This window comes from Rhinatrema bivittatum, chromosome 1, assembly GCF_901001135.1.
Source record: "Rhinatrema bivittatum chromosome 1, aRhiBiv1.1, whole genome shotgun sequence".
NCBI classification, from domain to species: Eukaryota; Metazoa; Chordata; class Amphibia; order Gymnophiona; family Rhinatrematidae; genus Rhinatrema; species Rhinatrema bivittatum.
This window is the reverse complement of record NC_042615.1, coordinates 311850325-311866898: the sequence shown is the minus strand read 5'-3', so window position 1 is coordinate 311866898 and position 16574 is coordinate 311850325. Positions and strand designations below refer to the sequence as shown.

The 16574-nt window shown below is 40.0% G+C and overlaps 1 protein-coding gene across 5 annotated transcripts in view; it reads right to left on the bottom strand.

Moving 5' to 3' along the window:
- Positions 1-16574, bottom strand: part of EIF4E (eukaryotic translation initiation factor 4E) — a 289910-nt gene that overhangs the window by 15850 nt on the left and 257486 nt on the right. For 4 of the 5 annotated variants that reach the window (XM_029597416.1, XM_029597420.1, XM_029597412.1 and 1 more), the window contains one exon: positions 11386-11525. The exons of the other annotated variant lie outside the window; for it this stretch is intronic. In XM_029597416.1, the coding sequence (XP_029453276.1) occupies positions 11386-11525 (140 nt within the window). The remainder of the gene's footprint in view (positions 1-11385; positions 11526-16574) is intronic. 5 annotated transcript variants of the gene reach the window in all.

The window sequence follows — 16574 nt, the reverse complement described above, 5'->3', positions numbered from 1 at the left end:
CCTTGACTATAAATGGGCTCTAGCGTTCTACCTAGACCGTACAGCTGCCCACAGGAAAAGCACTCAATTGTTTGTCTCTTTCCATTCCATCAAATTGGGGCTGCCTGTGGGTAAGCAGACTCTCTCCTCCTGGTTAGCAGACTGCATATCCTTTTGTTATCAGCAACCAGGCATTCCACTTCAAGACCGTGTTAAAGCACACTCTGTGAGGGCCATGGCGACTTCAGTAGCACACTTACGCTCTGTGCCGCTTCCTGACGTTTGCAGGGCTGCCGCCTGGAGTTCTCTCCATACCTTTACAGCCCACTATTGCTTGGACAAAGCCAGAAGACAAAATTCCATCTTCGGCCAATCTGTCCTGCGTAACCCATTCACAACTTGATGTACCAACACCCTTCCGCCTGCCCGGTAGGGTTCAGGATGCCCTCTACCAAATTCCACCCCAGTCCTTGTGCCTAATGCACATCTTGGGTACATTTGGTGGATTTCTCGGACATCCTCAGCTCAGTACTCACCCATATGTGAGGACTAACATCCTGCTTGTCCTATGAGAAAGCAAATGTTGCTTACCTGTAACAGGTGTTCTCACAGGACAGCAGGATGTTAGTCCTCACGAAACCCGCCTGCCACCCTGCGGTGTTGGGTTCGCTACGTTTCTTATTTTATTTTTTGGCACTTCCTGTAGCTTTTAAACAAGACTGAAGGGGGACCCCTGCTGGCTGCAGGGTTAGTGCCTTGCTGGGCAAGCCCAGTAGGTGCCAGTCAAAGTTCTGGAAACTTTGACAAAAGTGTTCCGTGATTGGGCTCCATCCTGTGATGTCACCCATATGCGAGGACTAACATCCTGCTTGTCTTGAGAGAAAAACTCCCCCTTGCCCTCAGAGAATGACCAGGAGCCCCAGGAGCTCAGGGGGAACACTGCTGACATCTTCCCCGGCTGGCCTTAAAAGACCCGGTCCCTCTTGCACCTCTCCTTACCTCAGCGCTGAAGACAGTCAGTGAGCCGTAGTGAAAACAGCTTTTTTTTTTTTTAATTAAACTTTACCAAGACACAGAGAAAAGTTGTTGCAGGAGACAAGGGAGCAGCTGTAGCACAGACTGTGGTGAGTAGCCAGGAGCCCCTGGTCAGACACTGAACTGTGGCGGGCGAAACCCTGACAAGAATATCCAATTCCCCGGACGCCCGGCTTCTACTGAGGGATGGCTCACAAAGGTGCCTAACACCTCAGGAAGTGACAGTAAACCAAAAAATTAAATTCTAACTAAATAAGAAATATAACTAAAGACTGCAGGTGTGCATCTGTACCACCCGCTGGAGTCAGAGAAATACCGAGTGACTGCAGGTGGCACTCTTGTTATGTAGCAGAGTCCTAATTGTTCTGATTCCACCTGCTGGTAGGGATACACAACCCACTTTTCTGGACTGATCTGGGTACGTTCAGGAACTTTACTCATTCACTTGAACCAACCTCCTCCTCCATAAATACAGAACAGATTTTCCTTTCCCCCATTGTTCACTGTTGTCTTCCTGTTTCAGGGCTCTTTCCTCTTGAATGATATGGCATCCAAAACAAATACTTTTCTTTCCTATCACATCATATGCCATGTCCTCTCCTTGGATTTCTCCTCTATTCTACCGTTGTCTTTTACAGATTTATAGAAACAATGTGACAGCAAATAAAGACAAAATGACCCATTCATGTCTCCTGCTCAGCTTTATAGTTCTTTCCTATCCCTCAGATAATATGGGTGCTTATCCCATAGTTATTTTTAATCCTGACATGGTACTCATCTCCACCGCATTCACAAGGAGGCTGTGCCATTCATTCACCACCCTCTTTGTACAAGAACATTTCTTCAGATTACTCCTGAGCCTATCCCCTTTCACCTACATCTCATGGCCCCTCCTTTCCATTCAAGAGGCACACCTCTTGCACATTTATTCCTTGGAGATATTTTAAATATCTACATTTCACCTTCCTACAAGGGTATACAAGCTTAAATCTTTAAATCTGTCCCCATATATTATGATAAAATCTACTGACCATTTTAGTAGCTGCCTTCTGGTCTAACCCTATTCATACAAGGTACACTCACTGGGTAACAAGAACTATTTTCTCTAGATAATGTAACACAACTATTCATAAGAGAAAAGTGTACAACTTTATTATCTTGAAATATCATTTAGAAATGTGTCCATAAAATATCAATGCACACACACTCATTCACACCCTAAAATCACACAAAAGCAAATACAAATACAGAGGTCAGCTTATGAAGCTCCAAGTCTTATACAATATTATAAAATATCTTCAGTACAAAATGATTCTTTAATTCCCTGTGGTCATTTCCACTTACAATCTTACTGTACCCAACCCTTTCTTCTATCCTCCAACTCTATTATACATACAAGAAAAATTTTGCACATGTTGCAACACTTCCTCATGCTGTGGATGACCCCTGATAAAACTTGCTTCTCTTTGGAATGTCCATTTTCAACTTTGTTTTTGATATTATTTCACGTGGTCTGGCCCCGACAAGCGGCCCCTGTTTCGCTTACGTTAGCTTCCTCAGGGGGACTGCAACCACTGAGAAAACCAAATTCACATTTTAGATGCAAGACCATAGGACACACTTGTAAACTATATAAATTTTCTTAATGATTTTACCTCAAAATAGGTTTATACTCAATCATTACATCAGACTGCTTCACCATCACAAACGTTCTTCCAAGACTTTAACTCCTTTCCAAGTATGACAAATTCCAAGATTGATCTTTTCAAAATGCGGTGTTTTCTCCTAAGCTATAAAAACAAAATGCTTAAGCTAAACCCCGAACTTCATACTAACAACGTACAATAGTTATATCACAAATGCTAAGCAGCCATTCGACATATCTGCACCTACCACTACTTTAGAAATCTTTCTTTCCCCGTAGGTAAAGCTCCAGTTGTAGCCATCACTTTGTTGCACGATTTTTAACTACGCCACACAAACGCTTTCAAGCTTAACCGCTCCATGGCCGCTTTCTTTTTGAGCATTTCTTGTTAGTCCCCACCCTTGCGGGTTTACGCGCACGCCCCAGCATCTCTGTAACGGAACACTGCGGCATGACGTCATCATCTATTTCTACCCACAATACAATCACTTTTCAAATCACGCTGTACCGATTCCAAAAAAGCCAAAGTGCTACCCGTAATGACCGTAACACCTCTTCCGCACACTCATCTCCCAGACATCCCCACAAAATCACATATGTTCTCAAGACTCAAACCTATACTCATTCACCGATAAACATCGCAATATGTAAGAACCTATCACCTTGTTCTATATCAACAGGTCAATCGCCCTAATTTATCCATGAGAACCCCCTCATACCGCAAACCGCTCCCATCAGAAAATCCCATGTCATGATTCAAAAACAACGTCTCATATATGTCAATCGATTTCAATCCCCTACCCATAATCCATACAGAAACGAACACCTATAGCTGACAGGATATAAACCCATAACAATCTTAAACAGCCTCAATTGCTTATTTGTTAAAAGAAAGCATTCCATTCTATTTCTGCATTAAGCCCCTGTGGTATCAGGGTTTGCCAGTCAAAGATATATTTCTGTTCCCATCGGGTCAACAAGCTTTGTGTGTCTCCTTCAGAATTGTGACATTGTCTTACCACAAAAAACTTAATGTCATTAATAGTATGGGCTTTCTGTAGCCAATGGCCAACCAATGGGGCCGTTTCCTTTTTAGTTCTAACACAACGCTTATGTTCCACAATTCTTTGTCTTATGGACCTATTAGTATGGCCTATATATAGTAATGCACAAGGACACTCAATAGCATATACTACACGTTCTGATGCACAAGTGAAATGTCCTGACAGAACATATGGACGCATAAACGCTTTGGATTGATACTGATGTATCTGCAGCACATTAACACACACAGAGCAATGGCCACACTGAAACTGACCTGGAGCTGAAACTTGCCTACTCAAATAATCCCTTCTTTTTAATCTTTGTCTCAAATTTCTACCCTTCTTTGTGGCAAAAATGGGTAAATCCCCAAAGCTGGGTAAGGTAGATATAATAGACCAATGTTGGAGTATGCTTTGCTTAATGGCTGAAGTTTTGGAAGAATACGGAAGTGAACAAACCACCCGAGTAATGGTTTCCCTATGCTGAACCCTCAACAAATTTTCACGGTTAGCATAAAGACCTCTCTTGAATGCTTTCTTAATTACACGCTTATTATACCCCCGTTCCACAAATCTATCTGTGAGTTCTTGTGCCTTAGATCTATATTCTTGAACAGAAGAACACAGTCTTCTGTATCTCAGAAACTGGCCACACGGGATATTATCCTTCAATTTCCTAGGATGAAAGCTAGTTGCATGCAGCAACGTATTTCTGTCTGTGGGTTTTCTGAACACAGTTGTATCAAAATGAGTATTCCCTCTCGTCACCTTGATATCCAAAAAAGCCACAGTCTTTGTGTCTCTGACAAAAGTAAACTGTAAATGACCATCACATTGATTCATATATTTCTGAAAGTCTACTAGGGAATTCTCATTCCCATGCCATAGAAAAAACAAATCGTCTATATAACGCTTCCAAATTGTAACATTGTCAAAATACATGGAAGAGTATATATACTGCTTTTCATACTGAGCCACATATAGTCCTGCTACTGTAGGCGCTAATGGAGAACCCATGGGAATACCTCTGACTTGTTTATAAAAAAACATTATTAAATCGAAAATAACTTTCCGTGAGAACTATATGAACCAACTGCATTAATAACTGATACTTCCTACTGGACATGTCTACTTCTTTCAATAGTGTGTGTACTATTGCTAGCACCTGAGATTGAGGGATGTTTATATACAAAGCAGATATGTCAGCTGTAACCAGCCACTGAACTGATTGAACTTGTACCTGGGTAATACTTTCCAAAAAATCCATAGAATCCCGAACATAAGACTGAACCTGAATCACCATAGGTTGAAGTAACCGATCAATGTACTTAGCAATAGGTTCAAATATAGAGCCTATACCAGACACGATGGGTCTTCCTGGAGGTTGTTTAAGAGATTTATGAATTTTTGGGCCCATATAAAAATACGGAACCGTAGGATGAGATTGAAACAACCAATTAAACTCATGACGAGTAATGATATGATTTTTCAACGCTGTTTCCAACAATTCCTTAACCCGAACTACTAACTCATCTGTAGGATCTTGCGTTAACTCTGTGTAAGTAGATGTATCTGCTAATTGTTGCATAGCCTCCTGTGTTTATAAATTAAGGATTCCATTTCTAAAGAAATCCTTAATTTAAATTAAAATTAAGGATTCCATTTCTAAAGAAATGCAAATTATAGCCAGTTCATGTCCGGTGGAAACGTATGATGCACAAATGGTGGATTATCAGAAACAGCTTGAAACTTTCAGTAATGATATAAAAAAGGTCAAATTAAGTAAGTTCTGTAGAGATGAGCGCGATTATTCGCAAGGCTATGTGTATGCATGGATGCAGAAAGGCAAGAGATATAATAATAGATCACATTCTGGTTTCTCTTCCTCAGGGGATTCCTCTGACGAAGATAAACCACTAGATGATAATCCAGCCAAACGAGTTACATTTAAACCTGGGATAGAGGAGAGAGTGAATCAAGACGGGGATAATCAGAGGGTACCTTTTTTAAGGTCTCAAATGAAACAGTCACAAATAGATACAGGCCAGAAAAACCTACAGAAAGGGCCTTACAATCGGTATCGGCGGTATTGATTAATAATCAAGAACAGGATATTTGTATTGGTTCATTAGTGAACATTTCCTCTAAAATATTGACCAAGGACATGCTGTCAGTTTGAATAGAGGTCTCACGTTTGTGCCATCGGAGAGACATGACTTTTTTTTTTTTTTTTTTTTTTTTACTAGAGTTGAACTACAAAACTTTTTTAGACTAATAAGACTAAGACTATTTTGGTATCTCTGTGAATGAGTCTTCTTCAGATAAAAAGTTGCATCGGGCTTCTAAGTGGATGCCCCCGACTCCCCCTCACCCGTTGGTTCTTGCGTTTGAATCTTTAGTGATGAAGGATTTAGATGCTATAGAAATGGGAGTAGAAAAACTTAAGTACAATTTGACTTTAGCTGAACACCGGGCAATTCAAGAATTACAAGCAGATTCTTCTATAGTTATATCAGCGGCTGACAAGGGGGGTGCTGTAGTAGTATTAGATTCAGTTTGGTATACACAGGAGGCTATGCAACAATTAGCAGATACATCTACTTACACAGAGTTAACGCAAGATCCTACAGATGAGTTAGTAGTTCGGGTTAAGGAATTGTTGGAAACAGCGTTGAAAAATCATATCATTACTCGTCATGAGTTTAATTGGTTGTTTCAATCTCATCCTACGGTTCCGTATTTTTATATGGGCCCAAAAATTCATAAATCTCTTAAACAACCTCCAGGAAGACCCATCGTGTCTGGTATAGGCTCTATATTTGAACCTATTGCTAAGTACATTGATCGGTTACTTCAACCTATGGTGATTCAGGTTCAGTCTTATGTTCGGGATTCTATGGATTTTTTGGAAAGTATTACCCAGGTACAAGTTCAATCAGTTCAGTGGCTGGTTACAGCCGACATATCTGCTTTGTATATAAACATCCCTCAATCTCAGGTGCTAGCAATAGTACACACACTATTGAAAGAAGTAGACATGTCCAGTAGGAAGTATCAGTTATTAATGCAGTTGGTTCATATAGTTCTCACGGAAAGTTATTTTCGATTTAATAATGTTTTTTTTATAAACAAGTCAGAGGTATTCCCATGGGTTCTCCATTAGCGCCTACAGTAGCAGGACTATATGTGGCTCAGTATGAAAAGCAGTATATATACTCTTCCATGTATTTTGACAATGTTACAATTTGGAAGCGTTATATAGACGATTTGTTTTTTCTATGGCATGGGAATGAGAATTCCCTAGTAGACTTTCAGAAATATATGAATCAATGTGATGGTCATTTACAGTTTACTTTTGTCAGAGACACAAAGACTGTGGCTTTTTTGGATATCAAGGTGACGAGAGGGAATACTCATTTTGATACAACTGTGTTCAGAAAACCCACAGACAGAAATACGTTGCTGCATGCAACTAGCTTTCATCCTAGGAAATTGAAGGATAATATCCCGTGTGGCCAGTTTCTGAGATACAGAAGACTGTGTTCTTCTGTTCAAGAATATAGATCTAAGGCACAAGAACTCACAGATAGATTTGTGGAACGGGGGTATAATAAGCGTGTAATTAAGAAAGCATTCAAGAGAGGTCTTTATGCTAACCGTGAAAATTTGTTGAGGGTTCAGCATAGGGAAACCATTACTCGGGTGGTTTGTTCACTTCCGTATTCTTCCAAAACGTCAGCCATTAAGCAAAGCATACTCCAACATTGGTCTATTATATCTACCTTACCCAGCTTTGGGGATTTACCCATTTTTGCCACAAAGAAGGGTAGAAATTTGAGACAAAGATTAAAAAGAAGGGATTATTTGAGTAGGCAAGTTTCAGCTCCAGGTCAGTTTCAGTGTGGCCATTGCTCTGTGTGTGTTAATGTGCTGCAGATACATCAGTATCAATCCAAAGCGTTTATGCGTCCATATGTTCTGTCAGGACATTTCACTTGTGCATCAGAACGTGTAGTATATGCTATTGAGTGTCCTTGTGCATTACTATATATAGGCCATACTAATAGGTCCATAAGACAAAGAATTGTGGAACATAAGAGTTGTGTTAGAACTAAAAAGGAAACGGCCCCATTGGTTGGCCATTGGCTACAGAAAGCCCATACTATTAATGACATTAAGTTTTTTGTGGTAAGACAATGTCACAATTCTGAAGGAGACACACAAAGCTTGTTGACCCGATGGGAACAGAAATATATCTTTGACTGGCAAACCCTGATACCACAGGGGCTTAATGCAGAAATAGAATGGAATGCTTTCTTTTAACAAATAAGCAATTGAGGCTGTTTAAGATTGTTATGGGTTTATATCCTGTCAGCTATAGGTGTTCGTTTCTGTATGGATTATGGGTAGGGGATTGAAATAGATTGGCATATGAGACGTTGTTTTTGAATCATGACGTGGGATTTTCTGATGGGAGCGGTTTGCGGTATGAGGGGGTTCTCATGGATAAATTAGGGCGATTGACCTGTTGATATAGAACAAGGTGATAGGTTCTTACATATTGCGATGTTGATATCGGTGAATGAGTATAGGTTTGAGTCTTGAGAACATATGTGATTTTGTGGGGATGTCTGGGAGATGAGTGTGCGGAAGAGGTGTTACGGTCATTACGGGTAGCACTTTGGCTTTTTTGGAATCGGTACAGCGTGATTTGAAAAGTGATTGTATTGTGGGTAGAAATAGATGATGACGTCATGCTGCAGCGTTCCGTTACAGAGACGCTGGGGCGTGCGCGTAAACCCGCAAGGGTGGGGACTAACAAGAAACGCTCAAAAAGAAAGCGGCCATGGAGCGGTTAAGCTTGAAAGCGTTTGTGTGGCGTAGTTAAAAATCGTGCAACAAAGTGATGGCTACAACTGGAGCTTTACCTACGGGGAAAGAAAGATTTCTAAAGTAGTGGTAGGTGCAGATATGTCGAATGGCTGCTTAGCATTTGCGATATAACTATTGTACGTTGTTAGTATGAAGTTCGGGGTTTAGCTTAAGCATTTTGTTTTTATAGCTTAGGAGAAAACGCCGCATTTTGAAAAGATCAATCTTGGAATTTGTCAAACTTGGAAAGGAGTTAAAGTCTTGGAAGAACGTTTGTGATGGTGAAGCAGTCTGATGTAATGATTGAGTATAAACCTATTTTGAGGTAAAATCATTAAGAAAATTTATATAGTTTACAAGTGTGTCCTATGGTCTTGCATCTAAAATGTGAATTTGGTTTTCTCAGTGGTTGCAGTCCCCCTGAGGAAGCTAACGTAAGCGAAACAGGGGCCGCTTGTCGGGGCCAGACCACGTGAAATAATATAAAAAACCAAGTTGAAAATGGACATTCCAAAGAGAAGCAAGTTTTATCAGGGGTCAGCCACAGCATGAGGAAGTGTTGCAACATGTGCAAAATTTTTCTTGTATGTATAATAGAGTTGGAGGATAGAAGAAAGGGTTGGGTACAGTAAGATTGTAAGTGGAAATGACCACAGGGAATTTAAGAATCATTTTGTACTGAAGATATTTTATAATATTGTATAAGACTTGGAGCTTCATAAGCTGACCTCTGTATTTGTATTTGCTTTTGTGTGATTTTACGGTGTGAATGAGTGTGTGTGCGCAATGATATTTTATGGACACATTTCTAAATGATATTTCAAGATAATAAAGTTGTACACTTTTCTCTTATGAATAGTTGTGTCTAACCCTATTCATAACATAAGAACATGCCATACTGGGTCAGACCAAGGGTCCATCAAGCCCAGCATCCTGTTTCCAACAGTGGCCAATCCAGGCCATAAGAACCTGGCAAGTACCCAAATCTAAGTCTATTTCATGTTACTGTTGGCAACAAAGTCAACTTAATTAATAGCAAGTAATGGACTTCTCCTCCAAGAACTTATCCAATCCTTTTTTAAACACAGCTATACTAACTGCACTAACCACATCCTCTGGCAACAAATTCCAGAGTTTAATTGTGCGTTGAGTGAAAAAGAACTTTCTCCGATTAGTTTTAATTGTGCCACATGCTAACTTCATGGAGTGCCCCCTAGACTATTATCCGAAAGAGTAAATAACAGATTCACATCTACCCATTCTAGACCTCTCATGATTTTAAACACCTCTATCAAAGCCCCCCCAGCTGTCTTTTCTCCAAGCTGAAAAGTCCTAACCTTTTTAGTCTTTCCTCATAGGGGAACTTTTCCATTCCCCTTATTTTGGTAGCCCTTCTCTGTACCTTCGCCATCGCAATTATATCTTTTTTGAGATGCGGTGACCAGAATTGTACACAGTATTCAAGGTGCGGTCTCACCATGGAGTGATACAGAGGCATTATGACATTTTCCGTTTTATTCACCATTTCCTTTCTAATAATTCCCAAAATTCTGTTTGCTTTGACTGCCGCAGCACACTGAACCAATGATTTCAATGTGTTATCCACTATGACGCCTAGATCTCTTTCTTGGGTTGTAGCACCTAATATGGAACCTAACATTGTGTAACTATAGCATGGGTTATTTTCCCCTATATGCATCACCTTGCACTTATCCACATTAAATTTCATCTGCCATTTGGATGCCCAATTTTCTAGTCTCAGAAGGTCTTCCTGCAATTTATCATAATCTGCTTGTGATTTAACTACTCTGAATTTTATATCATCTGCAAATTTGATTATCTCACTTGTCATATTTCTTTCCAGATCCTTTTTTTATCCTTTTGATGGTGCAGACAAACTGTACATAGTAATTCAAATGAGGTCTCACTAAAGAGACTTATACAGAGGCATTATCACATTTTTCCTTCTGGCTCTCTCCCCCCTTATGCACCTAAACATCCTTCTGGCTTTTGCCGCTGCCTTATCTATCTGGCCAACTTAAGCTCACTCCCAGAATGTTTCACTCCCTATGCTCCCATGCTCCTGAATTCTTTTGGCAGATTTTTCAAGATTCTGCACTAAGAGCTAGCAAATTCTATAAAAGATTTTCCAAAGTTTCAAAGCAATTATGTACCAAGTTTATATGACTGCAAATATTTACATATTCAATTTTACTTTATAAAATTAGCCATTTCTGTGTCCAATTCATTTGTTCCTTTATTGGAGGAAAAGGGATCTTAGTGAATGGCACTGATGAGAAAAGAAGTGAAGAGATCTGGAAACAGGGAAAGAGGAAAGAAATGAAATGGGGCAGGCAGGGAGAATAAGGAAAGAATGAGAGGAAGGGAAGAGGGGGAAGAGGTATCAGCAATGGGGATGGGTAGAAGGAAAGAGGGAAGACTTGGAATGGAAGAGGGAAGATTGGAATGTTTAAATTTATGTCCATTAATGCAAAAACTTGGAATAATCTCTACTTTTAGATAAGTGAATCTATAGTTATAAACCGAAGTATTTAACAAAGCATTTCTGAGACATCTGCCGCCAGAATTCCTATCCATAAATGTCCAGTGTTTACGTATATAATGTGAATGACAGGGTTCCAGATCAGTAAAATTAAGCCTGTAAGAGACCTCAAATGACTCTTGCCCAAGGCCATCACTGCTATGCAATGGAGTATGCTTACTATGAAAAAACATCTGGCAAATTCAATAAAATAAGTTATTTCAAAGTATATGATTAGTATAGCACACTAAATGACATAAGTAACTTACCCTATATGCGTAACAGCATCCCTGTTTTCACATTCAGTAGTCCATATTGCTATCTTATCACCCTTGGCTCTAACATTAACAACTGCTCCACATACATCATCACTGTAATCATCAAATGCTTCTCCAATAAGGCACATCAGCTAAAAATATCAAACAGAAAATTATATATGAATGTATCATATCCAGAGATTAAAACTCACTTCCATACATAACCTTTTCTCCCATTAGAAGTCTGTGCTATCTTTTTCAGCTATGACAGAAGATTATAGTGATTCAGTATGCCATCAAGAATGAAATATTCAACATTACAAAAAGACAGTTTATGATATTCACCCTTAAGCTACAGCATATAGGAAATCCAAGATTAAATGTTAAAAAAAAAATCTCAACTTCTTTACCATTTTTAATATCGCAAGAAAACTTATGCCAGATTATTAAATGAGATAATGGACAACGGTATTCCACTGACATGTAAGGGTGCACAGATGTGCTATAATTAAGGCAAAGTTGTTTACTTGTAACAGGTATATTCCAAGGACAAAAAAATAATCAGTCTCTGTGACTGATGTATTCTGAAGGAACTGACATCCTACTTCACAGGAGTCTGTTATCCTGCTTGCTGTCAGAAAACAGCTAGCACTGGTATTTGAGCTGTACATATATGCATATACATACACCCACACACAGGCATTATACACACACACACTTCCTTTCGGATTTGACAAATACTAGATCAATAGATGTATTGAGCAGCAACACAAGTGAAGGATACTTACTTAGGGACCTTCGTTTTCAGTTTTTTTTTTTCCTGGGAATTTCAGTGTTTATCAGTGAACAAAACTGGGAGAAAAATCAGTGGAACAAAATATAGTTAAGAACTTATGAGAAATTCCCAGGAAAAATAAAATTAATATCCTTAAGGATACTTCACAGCCAGTGGGTATATGACATTAAGAGGTCAGCCCATAAAGTCAGTATGGCAGTTAGGGATGAACATTTCTTTTTATTTCAAGTAATATGCAGTAAACAAAAATGGCAAAAGCTAACTAAAATGGCAAATAAAATTGACCACACATTACTAATGGCAATATGCAAATCCTTGCATTGCTGCCTTTACAAATTGTTATACTGGCTTGCACTGCTGTCCGCCTTTGGTGATGTTTGAGATGTTTTACTTCCTCTGCAAAAGGAAATACAAAAAAATTGTTTCACATTCTTAGCAACTAATGCAAAAAATACTGTAACAGGTAAAGTTAAATATGAATATCTGGTTTCCATTCTTATGATTTTCTCCATTTTCTGGTGTAGTGGAAGCAATGGTATGGTTTAAAATAAGTCTCTAAAAGGTTTGCAATTTATAAAAGTAACGATGCCAACATTCATTGCTTATTTTAAAATAAATTTTGGGGCTAGACAATGTACTCCGGTTCCTTTGGGCTTCTAGCTTAATAGAATCAAGCCTCTGTTGGGCTATGGTACCAACAGTTTTCATTCATAACTGCCCCAGGTTTCTTCTATTTCACATCCTTCTCCCAATCCATTTAGCTCAGTCATTGAAACACTGTTTGATCAGGGCTGTATTCCAGAGTTCCCTCTGCAACCCTGCAATTATGGGCTCTAAATGCAGCTACTAGAAGTCTTCTTCACACAAAGATAGACTCCATCTCAGCCAACCCAGGGAACAGATGACCTGGCTGGAATCAAACCCAGGAGCTTGGCATGGCAGCATATACTGATCCCCATTTCTCACCAATATACAAATTTCAACCAATTATGATGAAAAAAAAAAGAGGGGCGTGAAAATTCATATCTCCTCTTTCCCCACTCAAAAAAGTATGCTTTTCAGATTTTCCCATTAAGTTTCACTACTTGGACTATTAAGTGTGCGAAATTTCAGTTTCTCATCTGGTCTAGAAATTTAGAATAATTTAAAATGATTTATGAGGAGATATAGCACAGCTATTTATCAGGCCAATACAGTAAAGGTCACGAGAGAGCGGTCACGGGAGAGCAGGCCACTCTCCTGTGCACGCGATTCAGGGGGGGACAAACATGCAAATTAGGGCCCACGGTAAAAAGAGGCGCTAGGGACACTAGCGCGTCCCTAGCGCCTCTTTTGACGGAAGCGGCGGCTGTCAGCGAGCTTGACAGCCGACGCTCAATTTTGCCAGCATCGGTTCTCAAACCCGCTGGCAGCCACGGGTTTGGAAACTGGACGCCAGCAAAATTGAGCATCCGGTTTTCAACCTGCGAGCCGAATTTAAATTTCTTTTTTTTAATTAAACTTTTAGGACCTCCGACTTAATATCGCCATGATATTAAGTCAGAGGGTGCACAGAAAAGCAGTTTATTGCTTTTCTGTACACTTCCCTGGCGCTGGCAGAAATTAACGCCTACCTTTGGGTAGGCGCTAATTTCTGAAAGTAGAATGTGCTCCATGACTGTGGGAAGCATCATCTGAAGTAAGCACTGTATAAATCTACTCTATTTTAGAAGTAGTCCTTAGTGGAAAGGATTTCCACTAAGAAGTAACAGTGTTGGAGTCATTTGACAATCGTGATCACATCATGATCAAATTTGATTCAACTGGAGGGAGGGCACTAAAGACTACCGTAAAGCATTTAACTTTCAAAAAGCTGAGTATGATAAAATGAAGAAAATGGTTAAGAAAAACTGAAAGGTGCAACTGCAAAGGTTGAGTTTAGATCAGGCATGGACGTTTAAAAATACCATTTGGGAAGGCCAAACCAGATGTATTCCATGCATTAGAAAAGGTGGAAGGAAGGCTAAATGATTACTAGAATGGTTAAAAGGTGAGTTGAGAGAGGATATAATAGCTAACAGAACATATTTCAAAAATGGAAAAAGGATCTGAATAAAGGTGACAAAGAACTGGCAAGTTAGATGCAAACCATTGATAAGGAAGGCAAAGAATTTGAAAAGAAGCTTGCCATGGAAGCATAAACTCATAATAAATACTTCTACAGGTAAAAAGCCTGCAAGAGAGTTGGTCATTTGGACCACTGGATGATCAAGGGGTAAAAGGGGCACTTTGGGATATCAAAGCCATAGCAGAGAGACTAACAATTCTTTGCTTTGGTCTTCACAGAGGAAGATGTAGATATCTTTGAATATCATTTCTGGCATATGGGTATGATTCAGAGGAAATTAAACAAATCTCAACGACCTCAAAGATGTACTGACAAACTAAAGAGTAGCATATCACCTGGACCAGATGGCATGAATTCCAGAGTGCTGACAGAACAGAAAAATTGCAAACCTATACTGGAAATTTGTAAACTATCATTAAAATAGTCTATGGTACTTGAAGATTGGAGGGTTGCCAATTTAACACCAATTTTTACAAAGGGATCAAGGGGTGATCCAGTAAATTACAGACCAGCAAGTCTGACGTCTTCTGCCAGGCAAAGTGGTAGAATCAAAGAACTAAATTTCTGAACATATAGGCAGGCTTAGTTTAATGGGACAAAGCCAACATGGATTTAGTCAAGGGAAGCCTCACTAATCTGCTACATTTTTTGGGGGCATAAACAAACATGTGGATAAAGGTGAGTGAGTTGATATAGTGTATTTGAATTTCCAGAAAGCATTTGATGTAGTCCCCCATGAGAGACTTCTTAAGAAATTAAATAGGGAGGTAGTGTTCTATGGTGGCTTGCTGACTTGTTAAACAGAAAATAAAGCAGGGTTAAATGGAACATTTTCCCAATGGAGACAGGTGCCCCAGGAATCTGTCTGGGATCACTTTTTATGTATTTATAAACTATCTTGAAATGAGAACAAGTCAGGTGATCAAATTTGCCAATGAGGCAATTATTCAAACTTGTTAAATCACAAGAGGATTATGAGAAAATGCAAGAGGACCTTGCAAAAGGCAAATGAAATTTAATGTGGACCAAGTGTAAAGTGTTGCACTTAGGGAAGAATCACTCAAATTATAGCTACACAATGCATGGCTCCACATAAGGAGTTGCCATTCAGGAAAGTAATCAAGGTGTCATAATTGATAATATATTGAAATCTTCTGCTCAGTGTGCAGCAACAGCCAAGAAAGCAAATAGAATACTAGGAATTATCAGGAAAGGAATGGAGAGTAAAACAATGTTGAGATTACTTACCTGATAATCTCCTTTTCCTTAGTGTAGACAGATGGACTCAGAACGAATGGGTATAGTATCCGCGTGCTAGCAGTTGGAGACGGATCTGACGTCAGCACGGGGTATATATACCCCCACAGGAAGCGTAGCAACTTAGTAATCTTCCTTGCAAAAGCTGTTATGGATGTGTGTACTGACGCTCAGTGAAAAGTGAAACAGGATTCCCCTGACCGATTGATAGTAGCTGGAGACCGCCAGCATTCCCAACCGGAAGGCGTGAACACCTGGTAGAGTGTACGCTCTTATGGAAAAAGATGACATGGCTTACCTTGAATCGGTGAAACCCATGTATACAGGCAGCTGGGTGGGATGCTGAGTCCATCTGTCTACACTAAGGAAAAGGAGATTATCAGGTAAGTAATCTCAACATTTCCTGGCATGTAGCCAGATGGACTCAGAACAAATGGGATGTACAAAAGCTTTACTCCCAGCCTGGGCGGGAGGCTGCCTGAGGACCATGTAGTACCGCCCTCGCAAATGCTGAGTCCTCCCTGGCCTGGACATCCAGACGGTAGAACCTGGAGAAGGTATGGAGGGAGGACCATGTCGCCGCTTTACATATTTCTGCAGGCCACAGCATCCTGGATTCCGCCCAGGATGCCGCTTGTGCTCTGGTAGAATGAGCCTTGACTTGTAGCGGTGGAGACTTCCCAGCCTCCACATAAGCTGCTCTGATAACTTCTTTAATCCAGCGGGCGATGGTGGGCTGCGAGGCCGCTTCACCTTGCTTCTTCCCACTGTGCAGGACGAACAGATGGTCCGTCTTTCGTAGTTCTTGTGTGACTTCCAGATATCTGGGCAGCAATCTGCCAATGTCGAGATGGCGTAATAAACGCCCTTCTTCAGATTTCTTCAAACCTGCCGTAGTGGGCAAGGATATGGTTTGGTTAAGATGAAACTGTGAAACCACTTTTGGTAGAAAGGAGGGAACCGTGCGAAGATGAATAGCCTCAGGAGTGATTCTCAGAAAAGGATCACGGCAGGACAGTGCTTATAGCTCTGAGATGCGGC